General features: G+C 53.2%; 1 protein-coding gene across 2 annotated transcripts in view; it reads left to right on the top strand.

The window, feature by feature from the left end:
- Positions 1-15,941, top strand: part of FLYWCH1 (FLYWCH-type zinc finger 1) — a 61,144-nt gene that overhangs the window by 12,254 nt on the left and 32,949 nt on the right. For both annotated transcript variants that reach the window (XM_025370991.1, XM_025370992.1), the window contains exons 3-6: positions 9,506-9,928; positions 10,337-10,819; positions 13,324-13,788; positions 13,924-14,187. In XM_025370991.1, the coding sequence (XP_025226776.1) occupies positions 9,604-9,928; positions 10,337-10,819; positions 13,324-13,788; positions 13,924-14,187 (1,537 nt within the window). In that variant the 5' untranslated portion in view covers positions 9,506-9,603. The remainder of the gene's footprint in view (positions 1-9,505; positions 9,929-10,336; positions 10,820-13,323; positions 13,789-13,923; positions 14,188-15,941) is intronic.

Here is a 15,941-nt window from a genome sequence, read left to right as displayed (position 1 = left end):
GACGGGCGGATCACGAGGTCAGGAGATCGAGACCATCCTGGCTAACATGGTGAAACCCCGTCTCTACTAAAAAATACAAAAAACTAGCCGGGCGCGGTGGCGGGCGCCTGTAGTCCCAGCTACTCGGAAGGCTGAGGCAGGAGAATGGCGTGAACCCGGGAGGCGGAGCTTGCAGTGAGCAGAGATCCGGCCACTGCACTCCAGCCTGGGCGGCAGAGCGAGACTCCGTCTCAAAAAAAAAAAAAAAGAAAAACTTTTTCACCAAGAGACCCTTGGGCTGTGAGTCATTCCGACTGTTGTTTTTTTGTTTGCTTTGTTGTTGTTGAGATGGAGTTTTGCCCTTGTTGCCTGGAGTGCAATGGTGTGATCTCCTGCCTCAGCCTCCCGAGTAGCTGGGGTTACAGGCATGCGCCACCACGCCCAGCTAATTTTGTATTTTTATTAGAGACCAGGTTTCTCCGTGTTCGTCAGGCTGGACTCAAACTCCTGACCTCAGGTGATCTGCCCACCGTCGCCTCCGAAAGTGCTAGGATTACAGGTGTGAGTCACGATGCCCGGCCCTGGTTTTGTTTTGTTTTGTTTTGTTTTTTGAGACGGCTTCTCTCTCTGGCCCAGGCTGGAGTGCAGTGGCGCCATCTCGGCTCACTGCAACCTCCGCCTCCTGGGTTCAAGCAATTCTTCTGTCTCAGCCTTCCGAGTAGTTGGGACTATAGGCACCTGCCACCATGCCCAGCTAATTTTTGTATTTTTAGTAGAGATGGGGTTTCGCCATATTGGCTGGGCTGGTCTCGAACTCTTGACCTCGTGATCCGCCCACCTCGGCCTCCCGAACTGCTGGGATTACAGGCGTGAGGCACCGTGCCCAGCCGGGGATTACTTTTCAGTAACCTGTCTGAGGTATAACTTACATACCATACAATTTCTCCATCTAAAGTCTACAATTCACTGCTTTTAATATATTCAGAAAGTTGTACAAGCATCACTGCCATCAGTGTTAGGACTTTTTTTTTTAGACAGAGTCTCGCTGTGTCTCCCAGGCTGGAGTACAGTGACGCGATCTCGGGTCACTGCAAGCTCCACCTCCTGGGTTCAGGCCATTGTCCTGCCTCAGCCTCCGGAGTAGCTGGGACTACAGGCATCCGCCACCACGCCCAGCTAATTTTTTGTATTTTTAGAGAGATGGGCTTTCAACCGTGTTAGCCAGGATGGTCTCGATCTCCTGACCTGGTGATCTGCCCGCCTCAGCCTCCCAAGGTGCTGGGATTACAGGCATGAGCCATCTCGCCCAGCCAATTTTAAGACATTTTTATCACCCTAGAAAGGAACCCCAGACCCCTCAGCCATCACTCCCAATCTCTCGGTCCCTCCCAACCCTAAGTATCTATTCGTCAGCTTTCTGTCTCCATAGATTGGCCCATTCTGGACACTTCATGTCAGTTGAATCGTGTGACACTGGATCTTTGTGACTGGCTGCGTGTAACGTGTATCAGAACATCATTTCTTTTTAATTTGCTGAGTAATATCCCACTGTTTGAATAGACCACATTTTGGGTTGTGTCGCCTCACACAGAGGACTCTCTTCCCTGAGGGCCAGCCCCAGGCTGGAGCAGGTGTGTGTGAGGGAGATTGTGACTGGTGGAATGACCACGCTGGTCCCACCTGCACAGTGGCCTCAGAGGAGGGTGATGTCAGTAGAGCTGGGGGCAGCCCGAAGTCGGCCGAGGTGAGAAGGAAGTGGCGCGCTGCACATTTGGGTAGCTGAGGGAGGGAGGAGTTTTTGTCAGATCTCCTGTGTCCTAAAAAAAAAAACCTAAGTACCTTGACAAGCCCAGTGGAAGTAAAAGAGCAGAGGTACAATAGCTCTGGAGACAGGGAAGCAAAACAGGGAGGGGTGCATCGGGGAGCTGGTAGAGACGCTTCTAAAGCCAGAGGGAGGACGGATGCTCCCTTTCCCTGGACAGGAAAGAGGATGAGAAGAGCTTATAAAGGCATCCATCCTGTGCTTGGGAGGCTGAGCTGGGAGGATCGCTTGAGCCCAGGAGTTCAAGACCAACCTGGAAACATAGCAAGACCTTGTTGCTACCAAAATTTTTTTTTAATTTAAATTAAAAAACCAGGCTGGGCAACATGATAAAATCCCATCTCTACAAAGAGTACAAAAATTAGCCAGGCATGGTAGTGTGCGCCTGTAGTCCCAGCTACTCTGGATGCGGAGGTGGGAAGATGGCTTGAACCTGGGAGGCAGAGGCTGCAGTGATCGCACCACCACACTCCAGTTTGGGCCATAGTGAAATCCTGCCACTAAAATAAAAAGCAAAAGGTGTCCATTCTGGCCGGGCACGGTGGCTCACACCTGTAATCCCAGCACTTTGGGAGGCCAAGGTGGGCAGATCATGAGGTCAGAAGTTCGAGACCAGACTGGCCAATATGGGGAAACCCCATCTCTACTAAAAAATACAAACATTAGCTGGACGTGGTGGCACGCGTCTGTAGTCCCAGCTACTCAGGAGGCTGAGGCAGGAGAATCACTTGAACCCGGGAGGCAGAGGTTGCAGTGAACTGAGATCGTGCCACTGCACTCCCACCTGGGCGACTGGGCGACAGAGTTCAAAAAAAAAAAATCCATCCTAAATGGGTAAATTTTGAATCAGATAAAAATCATATGATTCTGAATCGTAGAGGGATAACTTTAGTTACTAGAAAATCTACCTTGTATGGAGAACCTTGTTCACTGATAATGTTAGGGAAATGGGGTGTTTTGCATATAGTTTGTTACAGATGGCTCGTGTGTGTGTGGTAAAATATACATGACGTAAAATTTACCATATTGGTCATTCATGTAAATTGCATCCTGCAACCCTTGGTCTTTGTGAGCAGCTGCTCTCACTGAGCTCGATGTTGAAGTGTTCAGGTCAGTGGTGTACATTCATTGTGCAGCCGTCACCACTGTTCGTCTCCAGAACCTTTTCATCTTCCCCAACTGCTGCTTTGTCCTCGTGAAACATTCACTCCTCATTCCCCGGCCCCTGGCACCCCCATTCTATTTTCTGTCCCCATGAGTTTGACCGCGATGGGGACCTCATACAAGTGGAATCGGACAGTGTTTGTGCCCTTGTGGCTGGCATGTCATATGTTGCAGTTTTTTTTTTTTTTTTAATGGTGAAAAGATATACATATATTTAGAATTAGCTGGCTAGACTCAGTTTAGATGATCTCAGTTTTGTTGGCAACACCCAAAGCAACGTAATCAGGAGCCAGTTGAACACATGCCTTCTCTCCATCAGGCCGAATCGAGGTGTTGACTGTGGCCACATCCATATCCCAGAGCTGCTTCACAGCCTGTGTGATCTGGCACTTGTGAACTTTAACATCCACAGTGGACACAGTGTGGTGTTGTCTTCTGTTTTCTTCATGGCGGACTCAGTGGTCAGTGGAAAATTGATGATCGCAGAGTGGTCAAGCTTGTTTCTCCCGGGGGCGCTCTTCCGAGGATATCTGGGCTGCCTCTGGAGTCGCAGTGTCTTGGGCTGCCAGAAGGTGGGTGATCTTTTTTTTGGTGGCTGTGGACACCTTTCAACCCTGCCTTCTTGGTCTCTAAAGCCTTCGCTTTGACTTTGGGTTTACGAGGGGCAGAGCTTCCTTCTTTGCTTTCGGCGCCATCTTGTGAAAAGGCTGCTTTATTTTTATTTTTATTTTTGAGATGGAGTCTCGCTCTGTTGCCCAGCCTGGAGTGCAGAGGTGTGATCTCTGCTCACTGCAACCTCTGCCTTCTGGTTCAAGCGATTCTCCTGCCTCAGCCTCTCGAGTAGCTGGTATTAGAGGTGCCTGCCACCACGCCTGGCTCATTTTTGTATTTTTAGTAGAGACGGGCTTCTCTATGTTGGCCAGGCTGGTCTCGAACTTCTGACCTCAGGTGATCTGCCCGCCTCGGTCTCCCAAAGTGCTGGGATTACAGGGGCAAGCCACCGTGCCTGGCCAGTGGAGATGTTTTAAAATGCATAATTCTCCTTTGCTCTCCCTTCTACTTCATATTTTTGTTTCCTTCGTTACTAGCCCTTTACATGCACCCATCTGGGGGATGTGGCATTTGTGTAGCGTAGCATGGCATTCGAGCTCACAAATGGTTTTATGTCAGATATTTCATAACCGTTTGTATTATTCCATCTATCAAAAAGCCAGAATTGGCCGGTGTAGTGGCTCACATCTGTAACCCCTGCACTTTGGGAGGCTGAGGCGGGTGGATCACTTGAGGTCATGAGTTTGAGACCAGCGTGGCCAACATGGTGAAACCCCATATCTACCAAAAAATACAAAAGTTAGCCAGGCATGTTGGCAGGCAACTGTAATCACAGCTACTTGGGAGTCTGAGGCAGCAGAATAGCTTGAAACCCAGGAGGTGGAGGTTGCAGTGAGCTGAGATGGTGCCACTGCACTTAGCCTGGGCAACAGAGCGAGACCCTGTCTCAAAAAAGTAAAAAGCCGGAACCCACTAGAGTCACTTACTTGCCAAGCGTATCCGCTATTGTTGTGTAGCATACGACGCATGATCTTACTGGCTTAAAATAATAGGAGTTCCCCGGTGATCAGGTTCTGTGGGGTCCCTCGGTTCCTTCATGTCTGCAGGCAGTTAATAGACTGCTGGGCTGGAGGGTACAAGGTGGTCTCCCCGAATGTGGTGGTGCCCTGCACGTGGCCTCTCCTACAGCTGCCTTCCCTGCAGACTCAAGGCCCTGGCCCGTGAAGTGTGGGAATGTGTACCCTGCGCTCCTGCCACACTGTTGGTCAGGCAAGCCGCCCCAGGCCAGTCAAGGTTCAGGCAGGTGGAGACAAAGCCCGGTTGCCAAGGGGCCTGTGGACTTTAATGGGCGGAGTGGTGCTGGGTCAGGATCTACCACCCAAGAGCTTAAAAGGGCAAGAGTGGGAAGGGGTCTTCAACCTTCCACAAGCCAATGGCCAGGGCCTTTTCTTGTATTGGAACTTTTTCCAGATCTGTTGAAGCACATGGGTCTTGGAAGCCCTATAAACAGAAGTGGGAAGTGTTCGCCCGAGGGATTGGCCCTCCTGGTACCTGTGATTTCCTGGGGACGGAGCCTTAATGGAGTTAAGGAGCCACTCCCCTCTATGTTGTCCCTGGAACTGACCAGGCCTTCCAGAGCGGAATGTGGGGCCCCAGGCCAGGGAACTTTGGAGCAAAGTGGGAGACCTGTGGGAATTGGAACTGTAACATGTGAGGTGGGGGTGAGGACGCTAAAAATGTCAGGGGACTGCAGTCTCAATTCGAGGCTGAGGTGGGAAAGACCCCACCATCTGCCCACACTGGGTTGCCCCAAAGAGCCCACCCCACACCATGACTGCCACTGACTGCCCCCAGGCCCCCACCCCAGCCCTGCCCGGTTCCTCATTATCTGCCCGTTCTGCCTCTCCAGGCACCCATGGTGACTTAGGGGTTCAATTAGAGCCTCTGCAGAAAATCTAATTATGCTCATTCAAACAATAGAACAGTTCTGCCCATGGTTTCCAGAACAAATTTAGATCTAAAAGATTGGGAAAAAATTGGCAAAGAATTAAAACAAGCAAATAGGAAAGGTAAAATAACCCCACTTATAGTATGGAATGATTGGGCCATTATTAAAGCAGCTTTAGAACTGCTTCAAACAGGAGAAGACAGCATTTCAGTTTCTGATGCGCCTGAAAGCTGTGTAATAGATTGTGAAGAAGAGGCAGGGACAGAATTCGAGAAAGGAATGGAAAGTTCACATTGTAAATATGCAGCAGAGTCTGTAATGGCTCGTGAACGCAAAATGTTGACTTAAACAAGTAAGGGTGATTTGCCTCAGGGCTTGGGAAAAAATTCATGGAACCAGGAACCACCTGCCCGTCTTTTAATTCAATTAGACAAGGCTCTAAAGAGCCCTACCCTGGCAAGATTGCAAGATACCGCTCAAAAATCTACTACAGATGATAACGCCCAAAAGGCCATTGTAGAATTAATGGCCTATGAAGATACAAATCCGGAATGTCAATTGGCTATAAAGCCATGTTGACTACAATCAATTACAGGAGGTAATATATCCTGAATCATCAAAATTGGGGGGAAAGCTCCAGAATCACTGGGGCCATCAGAGTCTAAACCACGATGGCCAACTCTTCCTCCCGCGGTTCAGATACCTGTAACATTACAACCTCAAATGCAGGTTAGACAAGTACAAACCCCAAGAGAAAATCAAGTAGAAAAGGATAGAGTCTGTCTCAGCAAAGCCAATCCAGACACGGTATCCACAGTATCAGCCAGTAGAAAATAAAACCCAACCGTGGCTAGCTTATGAATACTGGCAGCCAGCCGAGCCTCAGTTTTGGCCGCCTCCAGAGGTTCAATACAGACCTCAAGCGGTGTGTCCCACGCCAAATAGCACGGCATCATCCAAGCAACCCACGGCAGTGGTGGTTTATCCATCAGCACCACAGGGCGCGGTGCTGTATCCTCAGCCGCCCACTATGAGACTTAATCCACCAGCACCGCCTAGTGGACACGGTAGCACACTGCATGCGGTCTTTGATGAAGTTAGAAAACGAAGGTCTTTTTTATTTTTATTTTATTTTTTTTTTTGAGACGGAGTCTGGCTCTGTTGCCCAGGCTGGAGTGCAGTGGCCGGATCTCAGCTCACTGCAAGCCCCGCCTCCCGGGTTCACGCCATTCTCATGCCTCAGCCTCCCGAGTAGCTGGGACTACAGGCGCCCGCCACCTCGCCCTGCTAATTTTTTTTGTATTTTAGTAGAGACGGGGTTTCACCGTGTTAGCCAGGATGGTCTCGATCTCCTGAACTCGTGATCCGCCCGTCTCGGCCTCCCAAAGTGCTGGGATTACAGGCTTGAGCCAAGAAAACGAAGGTCTTGAGGCATGGCAGTTCCTGGTAGTTTTACAATCGGTACTGGCCGGGGAAGGGGCTCCAGCAGGAGCACCTGCGGTGGCTAATGCTAGATATGAACCTTTCACCATGAAAATGTTAAAAGACATGAAGGAAGGAGTTAAACAATATGGACCCAACTCCCTTTATATGAGAGATTAGATTCCAGTGCTCAGCAGGAGTTGATGTAATTACAGAGTAAGTGAAGGCTTGTAATAGGACTGGAGGAGCCATGCATAAGGCTATGCTAATGGCTCAAGCAATGACTGGAGTCACTTTAGGAGGACAAGTTAGAACATTTAGGGGAAAATGTTATAATTGTGGCCAAATTGGTCATCTAAAAAAGAATTGCCCAGCTAGCTCAGTAGAGTATGCGACTCTTAATCTCAGGGTCGTGGGTTCGTGCCCCACATTGGGTGCCAGGTGAAGGAGGCCTGCCCCTCCACACCTGTGGGTATTTCTCATCAGGTGGAGATGAGAGACTGAGAAAAGAAATAAGACACAGAGACAAAGTATAGAGAAAGAACAATGGGCCCAGGAGATGGGCACTCAACGTGCGAGGACCCACACTGGCGCTGGTCTCCGAGGTCCCTCAGTATTTATGGATCACTATTTTTACTATCTTGACGAGGGGAGTGTGGCAGGGCAACAGGATGATGGTGGGGAGAAGGTCAGCAGGGAAACATGTGAGCAAAGGAATCTGTATCATGAATAAGTTCAAGGAAAGGTACTGTGTCTGGATGTGCACGTAGGCCAGATTTATGTTTCGCTTTACACGAACATCCCAGTGTAGCAAAGAGTAACAGCAGTATTACGGCCAGTGCATCTCGCTTCCAGCCACTGGGCGATTTTCTCCTATATCAGAATAGAATGAATGGTCGGCTTTACACCGAGACATTCCATTCCCAGGGATGAGCAGGAGACAGAAACGTTCCTTTTATCTCAACTGCAAAGAAGTCTCCCTCTCACTATTCCTCCTCAGCACAGACCCTTCACAGGTGTTGGGCTGGGGGAATGTAAGGTCTTTCCTTTCCCACGAGGCCACATCTCAGGCTGTCTCAGTGCGGGGAAACCTTGGACAATACCTAGGCTTTCTTGGGCAGAGGTCCCTGCGGCTTTCCACAAAGCATTGTGTCCCTGGTTAATTGAGAATGGAGAATGGTGATGACTTTTAGCAGGCACACTGCCTGCAAACATATTGTTAACAAGGCACATCCTGCACAGCCCTAAATCCCTTAAACCTTGATTCAATACACCACATGTTTCTGTGAGCACAGGGTTGGGGTTAAAGTTACAGATTAATGGCATCTAAAAGCAGAACAATTTTTCTTAGTACAGATCAAAATGGAGTTTCTTATGTCTTCCTTTTCTACATAGACACAGTAACAATCTGATCCCTCTTTTCCCCACACAAAAAGCCCCACCCCACACTGTGACTGCCACTGACTGCCCCCAGGACCCCCCCCCAGCCCTGCCCGGTTCCCCATTATCTGCCCTTTCTCCCTCTCCAGACTGGAATCCGTGGTGACCTGGGGATTCTCCAGACACCACCGCAGCCCCGTCCCCGACCAGCCGAGGCAGCAACAGCAATAGCTCGGGCACAAGGTGGCTGCCACATTGGGGCCCTGGTATCTCCTGAAGCAGGGGTGGCCTGGGGCCTCCAGGACAGTATAGGGACTGGGTCTCCCCGAGCCCAGAAAGGGCTTTCTGCCTCCCAGGCCAAGGTGCAGCACTGTCCTCTGGAAGGGCTCTGTGTGCGAGGCCCACGCTCCGGAGACAGGTGCCCGGTGTCCTGGTGAAGCGCGTGGTTTCCAAAAAGGTCCTAGCAAGTCCTTGGGCATCTGAGCAGAAACGGGTCTCAGGTTTCCGCCTCCCACAGTTGTCTGTGCCTCACTGTCCTCATCTATAACTGGGTCAGTAAGAATGTCCTGGGCCGGGTGCGGTGGCTCAAGCCTGTAATCCCAGCACTTTGGGAGGTTGAGGTGGGCAGATCACGAGGTCAGGAGATCGAGACCATGCTGGCTAACGCGGTAAAACCCCGTCTCTACTAAAAATACAAAAAAAATTAGCCGGGCAAGGTGGCGGGCGCCTGTAGTCCCAGCTACTTGGGAGGCTGAGGCAGGAGAATGGAGTGAACCCAGGAGGCGGAGCTTGCAGTGAGCCGAGATCCAGCCACTGCACTCCAGCCTGGGCGACAGAGCGAGACTCCGTCTCAAAAAAAAAAAAAAAAAAAAAAAAGAATGTCCTGCCGTCATAATGTAGGGGCTGGAGGGGGTACTGGAAATGCAGGTGGAAACCCTTCTTCTATGCTCAGAACGTGGGAGGCCCTTCGGTAGTGTCTGGGCTCTTAGTCCATTAGTCACTCTGATGGCCCCTTGTGGAGAGTGGGCCATTTTCCAGATGGGGTTAGATGGGGGTGACATATCCAAGGCTGCCAGGAGAGGAACTGGCAGAACAGAAGCCTAGTTCCATCAGGGCCCCCGCCAGCCTTGGCTCCAGCGAGCAGTGAGGCAGCCCCATCTGCCCACCTCCCTCCCAGAGCCGCGTCTAGAGCCCCCCAAGGGCTTCCTCCACTGACGGGATTTTGCTTCCTTCCTTAGGACGGAACCGCTGAACTCCAGGTTGCTTGCCTGGGAGTAGGAGAAATCCACCTGCTGGGGGCTGAGCGTGGCCTGAGGGACAGGCCCTGGGTCCAGGGATGCCCCTGCCCGAGCCCAGCGAGCAGGAGGGCGAGAGCGTGAAGGCTGGCCAGGAGCCGTGCCCCAAGCCAGGCACGGACGTCGTCCCGGCAGCCCCCAGGAAGCCCAGGAAGTTCTCCAAACTGGTCCTGCTCACAGCCTCCAACCAAGATGAGGATGGGGTGGGCTCCAAGCCCCAGGAAGTGCACTGCGTCCTTTCCCTGGAGATGGCTGGCCCTGCCACCCTCGCCAGCACCTTGCAGATCCTGCCAGTCGAGGAGCAGGGAAGGGTGGTCCAGCCAGCCCTGCAGATGCCTGAACAGAAGTGCAGCAAGCTGGACACAGGTGAGGTGTGGCCTGCTGCCCCTGCCCAGCCACCCTGTGGGTTCCAGTGCTCACAGCAGGCCCTGCACACCCCACTTCTAGCACAGTGTCTTGTCCTTGTTCCCAGCTGAGCCTCCTGGTCTCTGATCCTGAGCCTGTCCCAGGCTGGTGTGAAGATCACACTCAGGTACCAGGGCCTCCTGGAGCTCATGGGAGTTGCAGTGATGTGCAGAATTCCTTCAGCTCCCTAAAAACATCCACTACCACCCCCAAAATAAAAACCAGCCCTGAGAGTCTGGGCTTCTTGCTTGGGAGCAGGAGAAGGCACCTGCCACACTCAGAACCCCCACGTCCTCCCTGGCTCTCCTCTGTGCCTGCGACCTGGAGCTTGGCTTTAGGTTAGCTAACCCAGCCCTCCCCTTCCCCCAGCAGCCCCTCAGTCCCTGGAGTTCCTGAGGACACCATTCGGGGGCCGCCTCCTGGTGCTGGAGTCCTTCCTGTACAAGCAGGAGAAGGCTGTGGGGGACAAGGTGTACTGGAAGTGCCGCCAGCATGCTGAGCTGGGCTGCCGGGGCCGGGCCATCACCCGAGGCCTGCGGGCCACAGTGATGCGGGGCCACTGCCATGTGCCCGATGAGCAAGGCCTGGAGGCCCGGCGCCAGAGAGAGAAGCTGCCCAGCCTGGCCCTGCCAGAGGGCTTGGGAGAGCCCCAGGGTCCTGAGGGCCCTGGAGGCCCAGTGGAGGAGCCACTGGAGGGGGTGGGCCCTTGGCAGTGCCCTGAGGAGCCAGAGCCAGAGCCAGAGCCCACTCCTGGGCTGGTGCTGACCAAGCCAGCCCCGGAGGAGGATGAGGGACCCCGAGCCCTGTCACTGCTGAGCCTGCCGCCCAAGAAGCGTTCGATCCTGGGGCTGGGTGAGTACAGTCCACTCCCCTGCCATGTCCACTTGGGGCAGGGGACCCAAGGGCCCTTCCTGAGCCCAAATAGAAATGTGGGGTACCACGGGGTCTTTTAAAATGTACTCGAAGCTAAAATGACTTTTAAAAATATAAATGTGGCCGGGCGCAGTGGCTCATGCCTGTAATCCCAGCACTTTGGGAGGCCAAGGCGGACGGATCATGAGGTCAGGAGTTCGAGACCAGCCTGATCAACATGGTGAAACCCCGTCTCTACTAAAAACACAAAACTTAGCGGGGTGTGGTGATGGATGCCTGTAATCCCAGCTGCTCAGGAGGCTGAGGCAGGAGACTTACTTGAACCCAGGAGGCAGAGGTTGCGGTGAGCCCAGATCGCTCCACTGCATTCCAGCCTGGGTGACAGAGCGAGACTTCATCCTTTAAAAAAAAAAAAAATTATGTATGTATATAAAAATGTGACTGGGCGCAGTGGCTCACGCCTGTAATCTCAGCACTTTGGGAGGCCCAGGCAGGTGGATCACCTGAGGTCAGGAATTCGAGACCAGGCTGACCAACATGGTCTAACATGACCACCTCTACTAAAAATAAAAAATTAGCCAGGCGTGGTGGCAGATGCCTGTAATCCCAGCTATTCGGGATGCTGAGGCAAGAGAATCGGTTGGACCCGGGAGGCAGAGGTTGCAGTGAGCCAAGATTGTGCCACTGCACTCCAGACTGGGCGACAGAGCAAGACTCTGTCTCAGAAAAAAAAAAGAAAAAATAGATATATGTAAATGTGGGCTGGGCACAGTGGTCATGCCTATAATCCTAGCACTTTGGGAGGCTGGGGGCAGGAGGATCGCTTGAGCCCAGGAGTTCAAGACCAGCCTGGCCAATACAGTGAGACCCCATATGTACAAAAAATCAGCCAGCTGTCGTGGTGCGCCTGTGGTCCCAGCCACTTGTGAGACTGAGGTGGGAGGATCACTTAAGCCAGGGAGATTGAGGCTGCAGTGAGCCAGAATCACACCACTGCCCTCCAGCCTGGACAAGAGAGTGAGACCCTGTCTCAAAAACAAATCAGAATTTTATCTGGTTCTCGGGCGATTCTGGTGTCCATTAAGTTCAGGAAAAACACCTAGGCCAGGTGCAGGGGCTCACGCCTGTAATCCCAGCACTTTGGGAGGCTGAGGCGGATGAATCATGAGGTCAAGAGATCAAGACCAGCCTGGCCAACATATTGAAACCCCGTCTCTACTAAACATACAAAAAATTAGCTGGGTGAGGCTAGGCGCAGTGGCTCACGCCTATAATCCCAGCACTTTGGGAGGCTGAGGTGGGCATATCACGAGGTCAGGAGATTGAGACCATCCTGGCTAACACGGTGAAACCCTGTCCCTACTAAAAAATAAAAAATTAAAAAATCAGCCGGGCGTGGTGGTGGGCACCTGTAGTCCCAGCTACTCGGGAGGCTGAGACAGGAGAATGGCATGAACCTGGGAGGCAGAGCTTGCAGTGAGCCGAGATTGTGCCACTGCACTCCAGCCTGGGGGACAGAGTGAGACTCTATCTCAAAAAAAAAGAAAAAAAGAAATTAACCGGGCATGGTGGCGGGCGCCTGTAATCCCAGTTAGTCGGGAGGCCAAGGCAGACGAATCGCTTGAACCCGGGAGGCAGAGGTTACAGTGAGCCAAGATCACGCCATTGTACTCCAGCCTAGGTGGTGGGGCGAGACTCTGTCTCAAAAAAAAAAAAAGTCTGGTGGGAGAGTCTTGGGTTTTGGGTCATAGGTTCAAATTCCAGCCCCACCTGATGGTAGCTCTGTAGCCTTAGAAAATTGACCTCATTTCTGGAGTTTCAGGAGTTTTATCTTAAGCTGGCTGTGATAACCTAGATTGCTGTATAAATTGCACATTTGGGGCTTACTTAGCAAGTTGCAAATGGGAGTTCTGGCTGTTTTATTACCAGTAACTAGGAGATGGGCTTGGGTTCAAGGAGGCCAGGTGCCTCCTGACACAGCTTTAAGGATCTGAGGTGGTCCCTGCCCTGGGCACCTGGGGCGGGAAGGGAAGGGCAGGGAACAGGGAGACTTATTTTTCACTGTGATCTTTTGGAACCATTTGAGTGTATTATAACTTGTGTGTTTTATTCAAAAATGGGTAGATTATTTAAACAAACCCTAAAAAAAAATGCATGAGCAGGAGTGACAGACAACAGAGGCCACTGAGTCCGAGTCCAGGTTGGCCCCTCCAGGTGTGATCTTGATGCAACATTTAACAGGCCTGAGCTAGGGCGGCCTCACTGGCTGCTAGGAGAGGAATGAGACTCCCCTCCGGGTTGCTTGGTGTAGGGGTTCCATGGGAATGGGCTTGGGGGCTCTGGCATATCTGGCTCAGGAAGCCAGGGTAAATTTCAGCCTTAAAGGAGAAAGGCCCGTGTCAGCCCCCAGAGTCTGCAGTGGCTGCCACTCCTGGGCTTCTCCCCACCCCTGGTGGCTGTGACCACTTGGGTCCCTCCTCCAGGACAGGCCCAGCCCCTCGAGTTCCTGAGGACTTGCTACGGGGGCAGCTTCCTGGTACATGAGTCGTTCCTCTACAAGCGAGAGAAGGCTGTTGCGGACAAGGTGTATTGGACCTGCCGGGACCACGCACTGCACAGCTGCCGGAGCCGGGCCATCACCCAGGGACAGCGGGTGACCGTGATGCGTGGCCACTGCCACCCGCCCGATATGGAGGGCCTGGAAGCCCGGCGGCAGCAGGAGAAGGCCACGGAGACACTGCAGGCTGGGCAGGACGGCCCTGGAAGCCAAGTGGACACGCTGCTCCGAGGTGTGGATAGTCTGCTATACCACAGGGGTCCTGGTCCCCTGACTCTCACCACGCCCCGGCCCAGAAAGCGAGCGAAGGTCGAAGACCAGGAGCTGCCAACCCAGCCACAAGCCCCGGAAGGATCCCCAGACGAGGACCAGGACATGGATGCAGACCCTGGTGAGCCGCCTTCCTCTGGGACTCACTGGCCCTGCCTTGACTCTTTGGCCATCAGAGGCCCAGGGAGGGAAGGGAGTGGGATCAGGCCTGCCCAGCCCCTGCCTCCTCTCCTAACTGCCTCTCGAACCTCCCCAGGAGGCCCTGAGTTCCTGAAGACGCCCCTGGGGGGCAGCTTCCTCGTGTACGAGTCCTTCCTCTACCGGCGGGAGAAGGCAGCTGGGGAGAAGGTGTATTGGACCTGTCGAGACCAGGCCCGCATGGGCTGCCGCAGCCGCGCCATCACCCAGGGGCGACGGGTGACTGTGATGCGTGGCCACTGCCACCCACCCGACCTGGGGGGCCTGGAGGCCCTGAGGCAGCGGGAGAAACGCCCCAACATGGCGCAGCGGGGGAGCCCAGGTACCTGGGGTTGGGCGGGGAGCTGGGCCATAGAAAGCAGGCAGGAGCCCCACACTGCCTTTCCCTCTCCACCCTGCGGGTCCCGCTGGCAAACGTCCTCTTCCCTTCTGTGAACGTCCTAGAAGGAGCCATGGCCCTGTCCTCCTCCTCCTCTTCCCCCCCGTGCTGCTTTCAATGGGCGCTACCTTCCTGCTCAGCCTGGCCTCACCCGTCCAGCCCGACCTGCCCCACAGCGGCTGCAGCAGGGATAGACCTCCCTGCCCTCCTCCTCCTCCTCTTCCTCCATTTGTCTTAAGAGTTCATAGTATTAATAGAGAGCGTTGACTGCACATGGTCAGTCTCGTTGCTATGGTGTGAGCCTGTCTAAAGGTCTGAGCCGTTAAGGATTGAGGAGGTGATATAGCCGGGCGCGGTGGCTCAAGCCTGTAATCCCAGCACTTTGGGAGGCCGAGACGGGCGGATCACGAGGTCAGGAGATCGAGACCATCCTGGCTAACACGGTGAAACCCCGTCTCTACTAAAAAATACAAAAAAACTAGCCGGGCGAGGTGGCGGGCGCCTGTAGTCCCAGCTACTCGGGAGGCTGAGGCAGGAGAATGGCGTGAACCCGGGAGGCGGAGCTTGCAGTGAGCTGAGATCCGGCCACTGCACTCCAGCCTGGGTGACAGAGCAAGACTCCGTCTCAAAAAAAAAATTAAAAGAAAAAGGATTGAGGAGGTGATATTTACATGCAATCAGTTTCTCCTCTCGGCCAGTGGTTCCATAGACACCCATAATGTCCTGAAATGCTGGCCTGAGGAGGGTCACGGCTGTCTCCATCTTTATCCACACGGTTGGCCCCCCCCGCAGCACCTGGTGTTTTGACTTCATGACCACAGTGGTGTACATGTCCCCATCCCGTCTGGCTGAGGAGCCATTTCAGCGCGGCCTCCTCCACTCACCTGCTCTTCATGGCCCTGAGGTGCTGGCCTCTCTTTCCAGTGGCTCTTGTCCATCCTGCAGCTTTGGGTCAGCTGAGTTGCCTAATGGCCCTAAAGTTCTCTCAGACTTGAGAGCTGTGTTTTTTTTTGTTCCATCTCCAGGGAGACGGTGCTACAAGGTAATGCAGCTGCCCCTGCCTCGTCCTCACCCCCGCTCCTGCCCCACAAATAACTGCTCTGAGCAATTTTTATTTTTTATTATTTATTTTTTTGAGGCAGAGTCTCCCAGGCTGGAGTGCAGTGGCGCCATCTCGGCTCACTGAAAGCTCCACCTCCCGGGTTCACGCCATTCTCCAGCCTCAGCTCCCCGAGTAGCTGGGACTACAGGAGCCCGCCACCAAGCCCAGCTAATTTTTTTTTTTTTTGTATTTTTAATAGAGACGGGGTTTCACCGTGTTAGCCAAGGTGGTCTCGATCTTCTGACCTTGTGATCCGCCCGCCTCAGCCTCCCAAAGTGCTGGGATTACAGGCGTGAGCCCCCGCGCCTGGCCTCTAAGCAATTGTTTCTTAGGGTCTTGGCTGTCCCATTCCCTAAAATGTGCCTCCACTACTGTTAATCGGTGTTTCCATTTCTTTGTCAGCTACTCAGTGCACTTTTGCACAGGTGTTTTGTGTGTGTGACGCAGTCTTGCTCTGTCACCCAGGCTGGAGTGCAGTGGTGCAATCTCGGCTGACTGCAACCTTTGCCTCCCAGGTTCAAGCGATTCTCCTGCCTCAGCCTCCTGAGTAGCTGGGATTATAGGCGCCCGCCACCTCACCCAGCTATTTTTGTAT

Source organism: Theropithecus gelada, chromosome 20, assembly GCF_003255815.1.
Source record: "Theropithecus gelada isolate Dixy chromosome 20, Tgel_1.0, whole genome shotgun sequence".
Lineage (NCBI taxonomy): Eukaryota > Metazoa > Chordata > Mammalia > Primates > Cercopithecidae > Theropithecus > Theropithecus gelada.
This window is presented reverse-complemented; position numbering and strand designations above follow the sequence as displayed.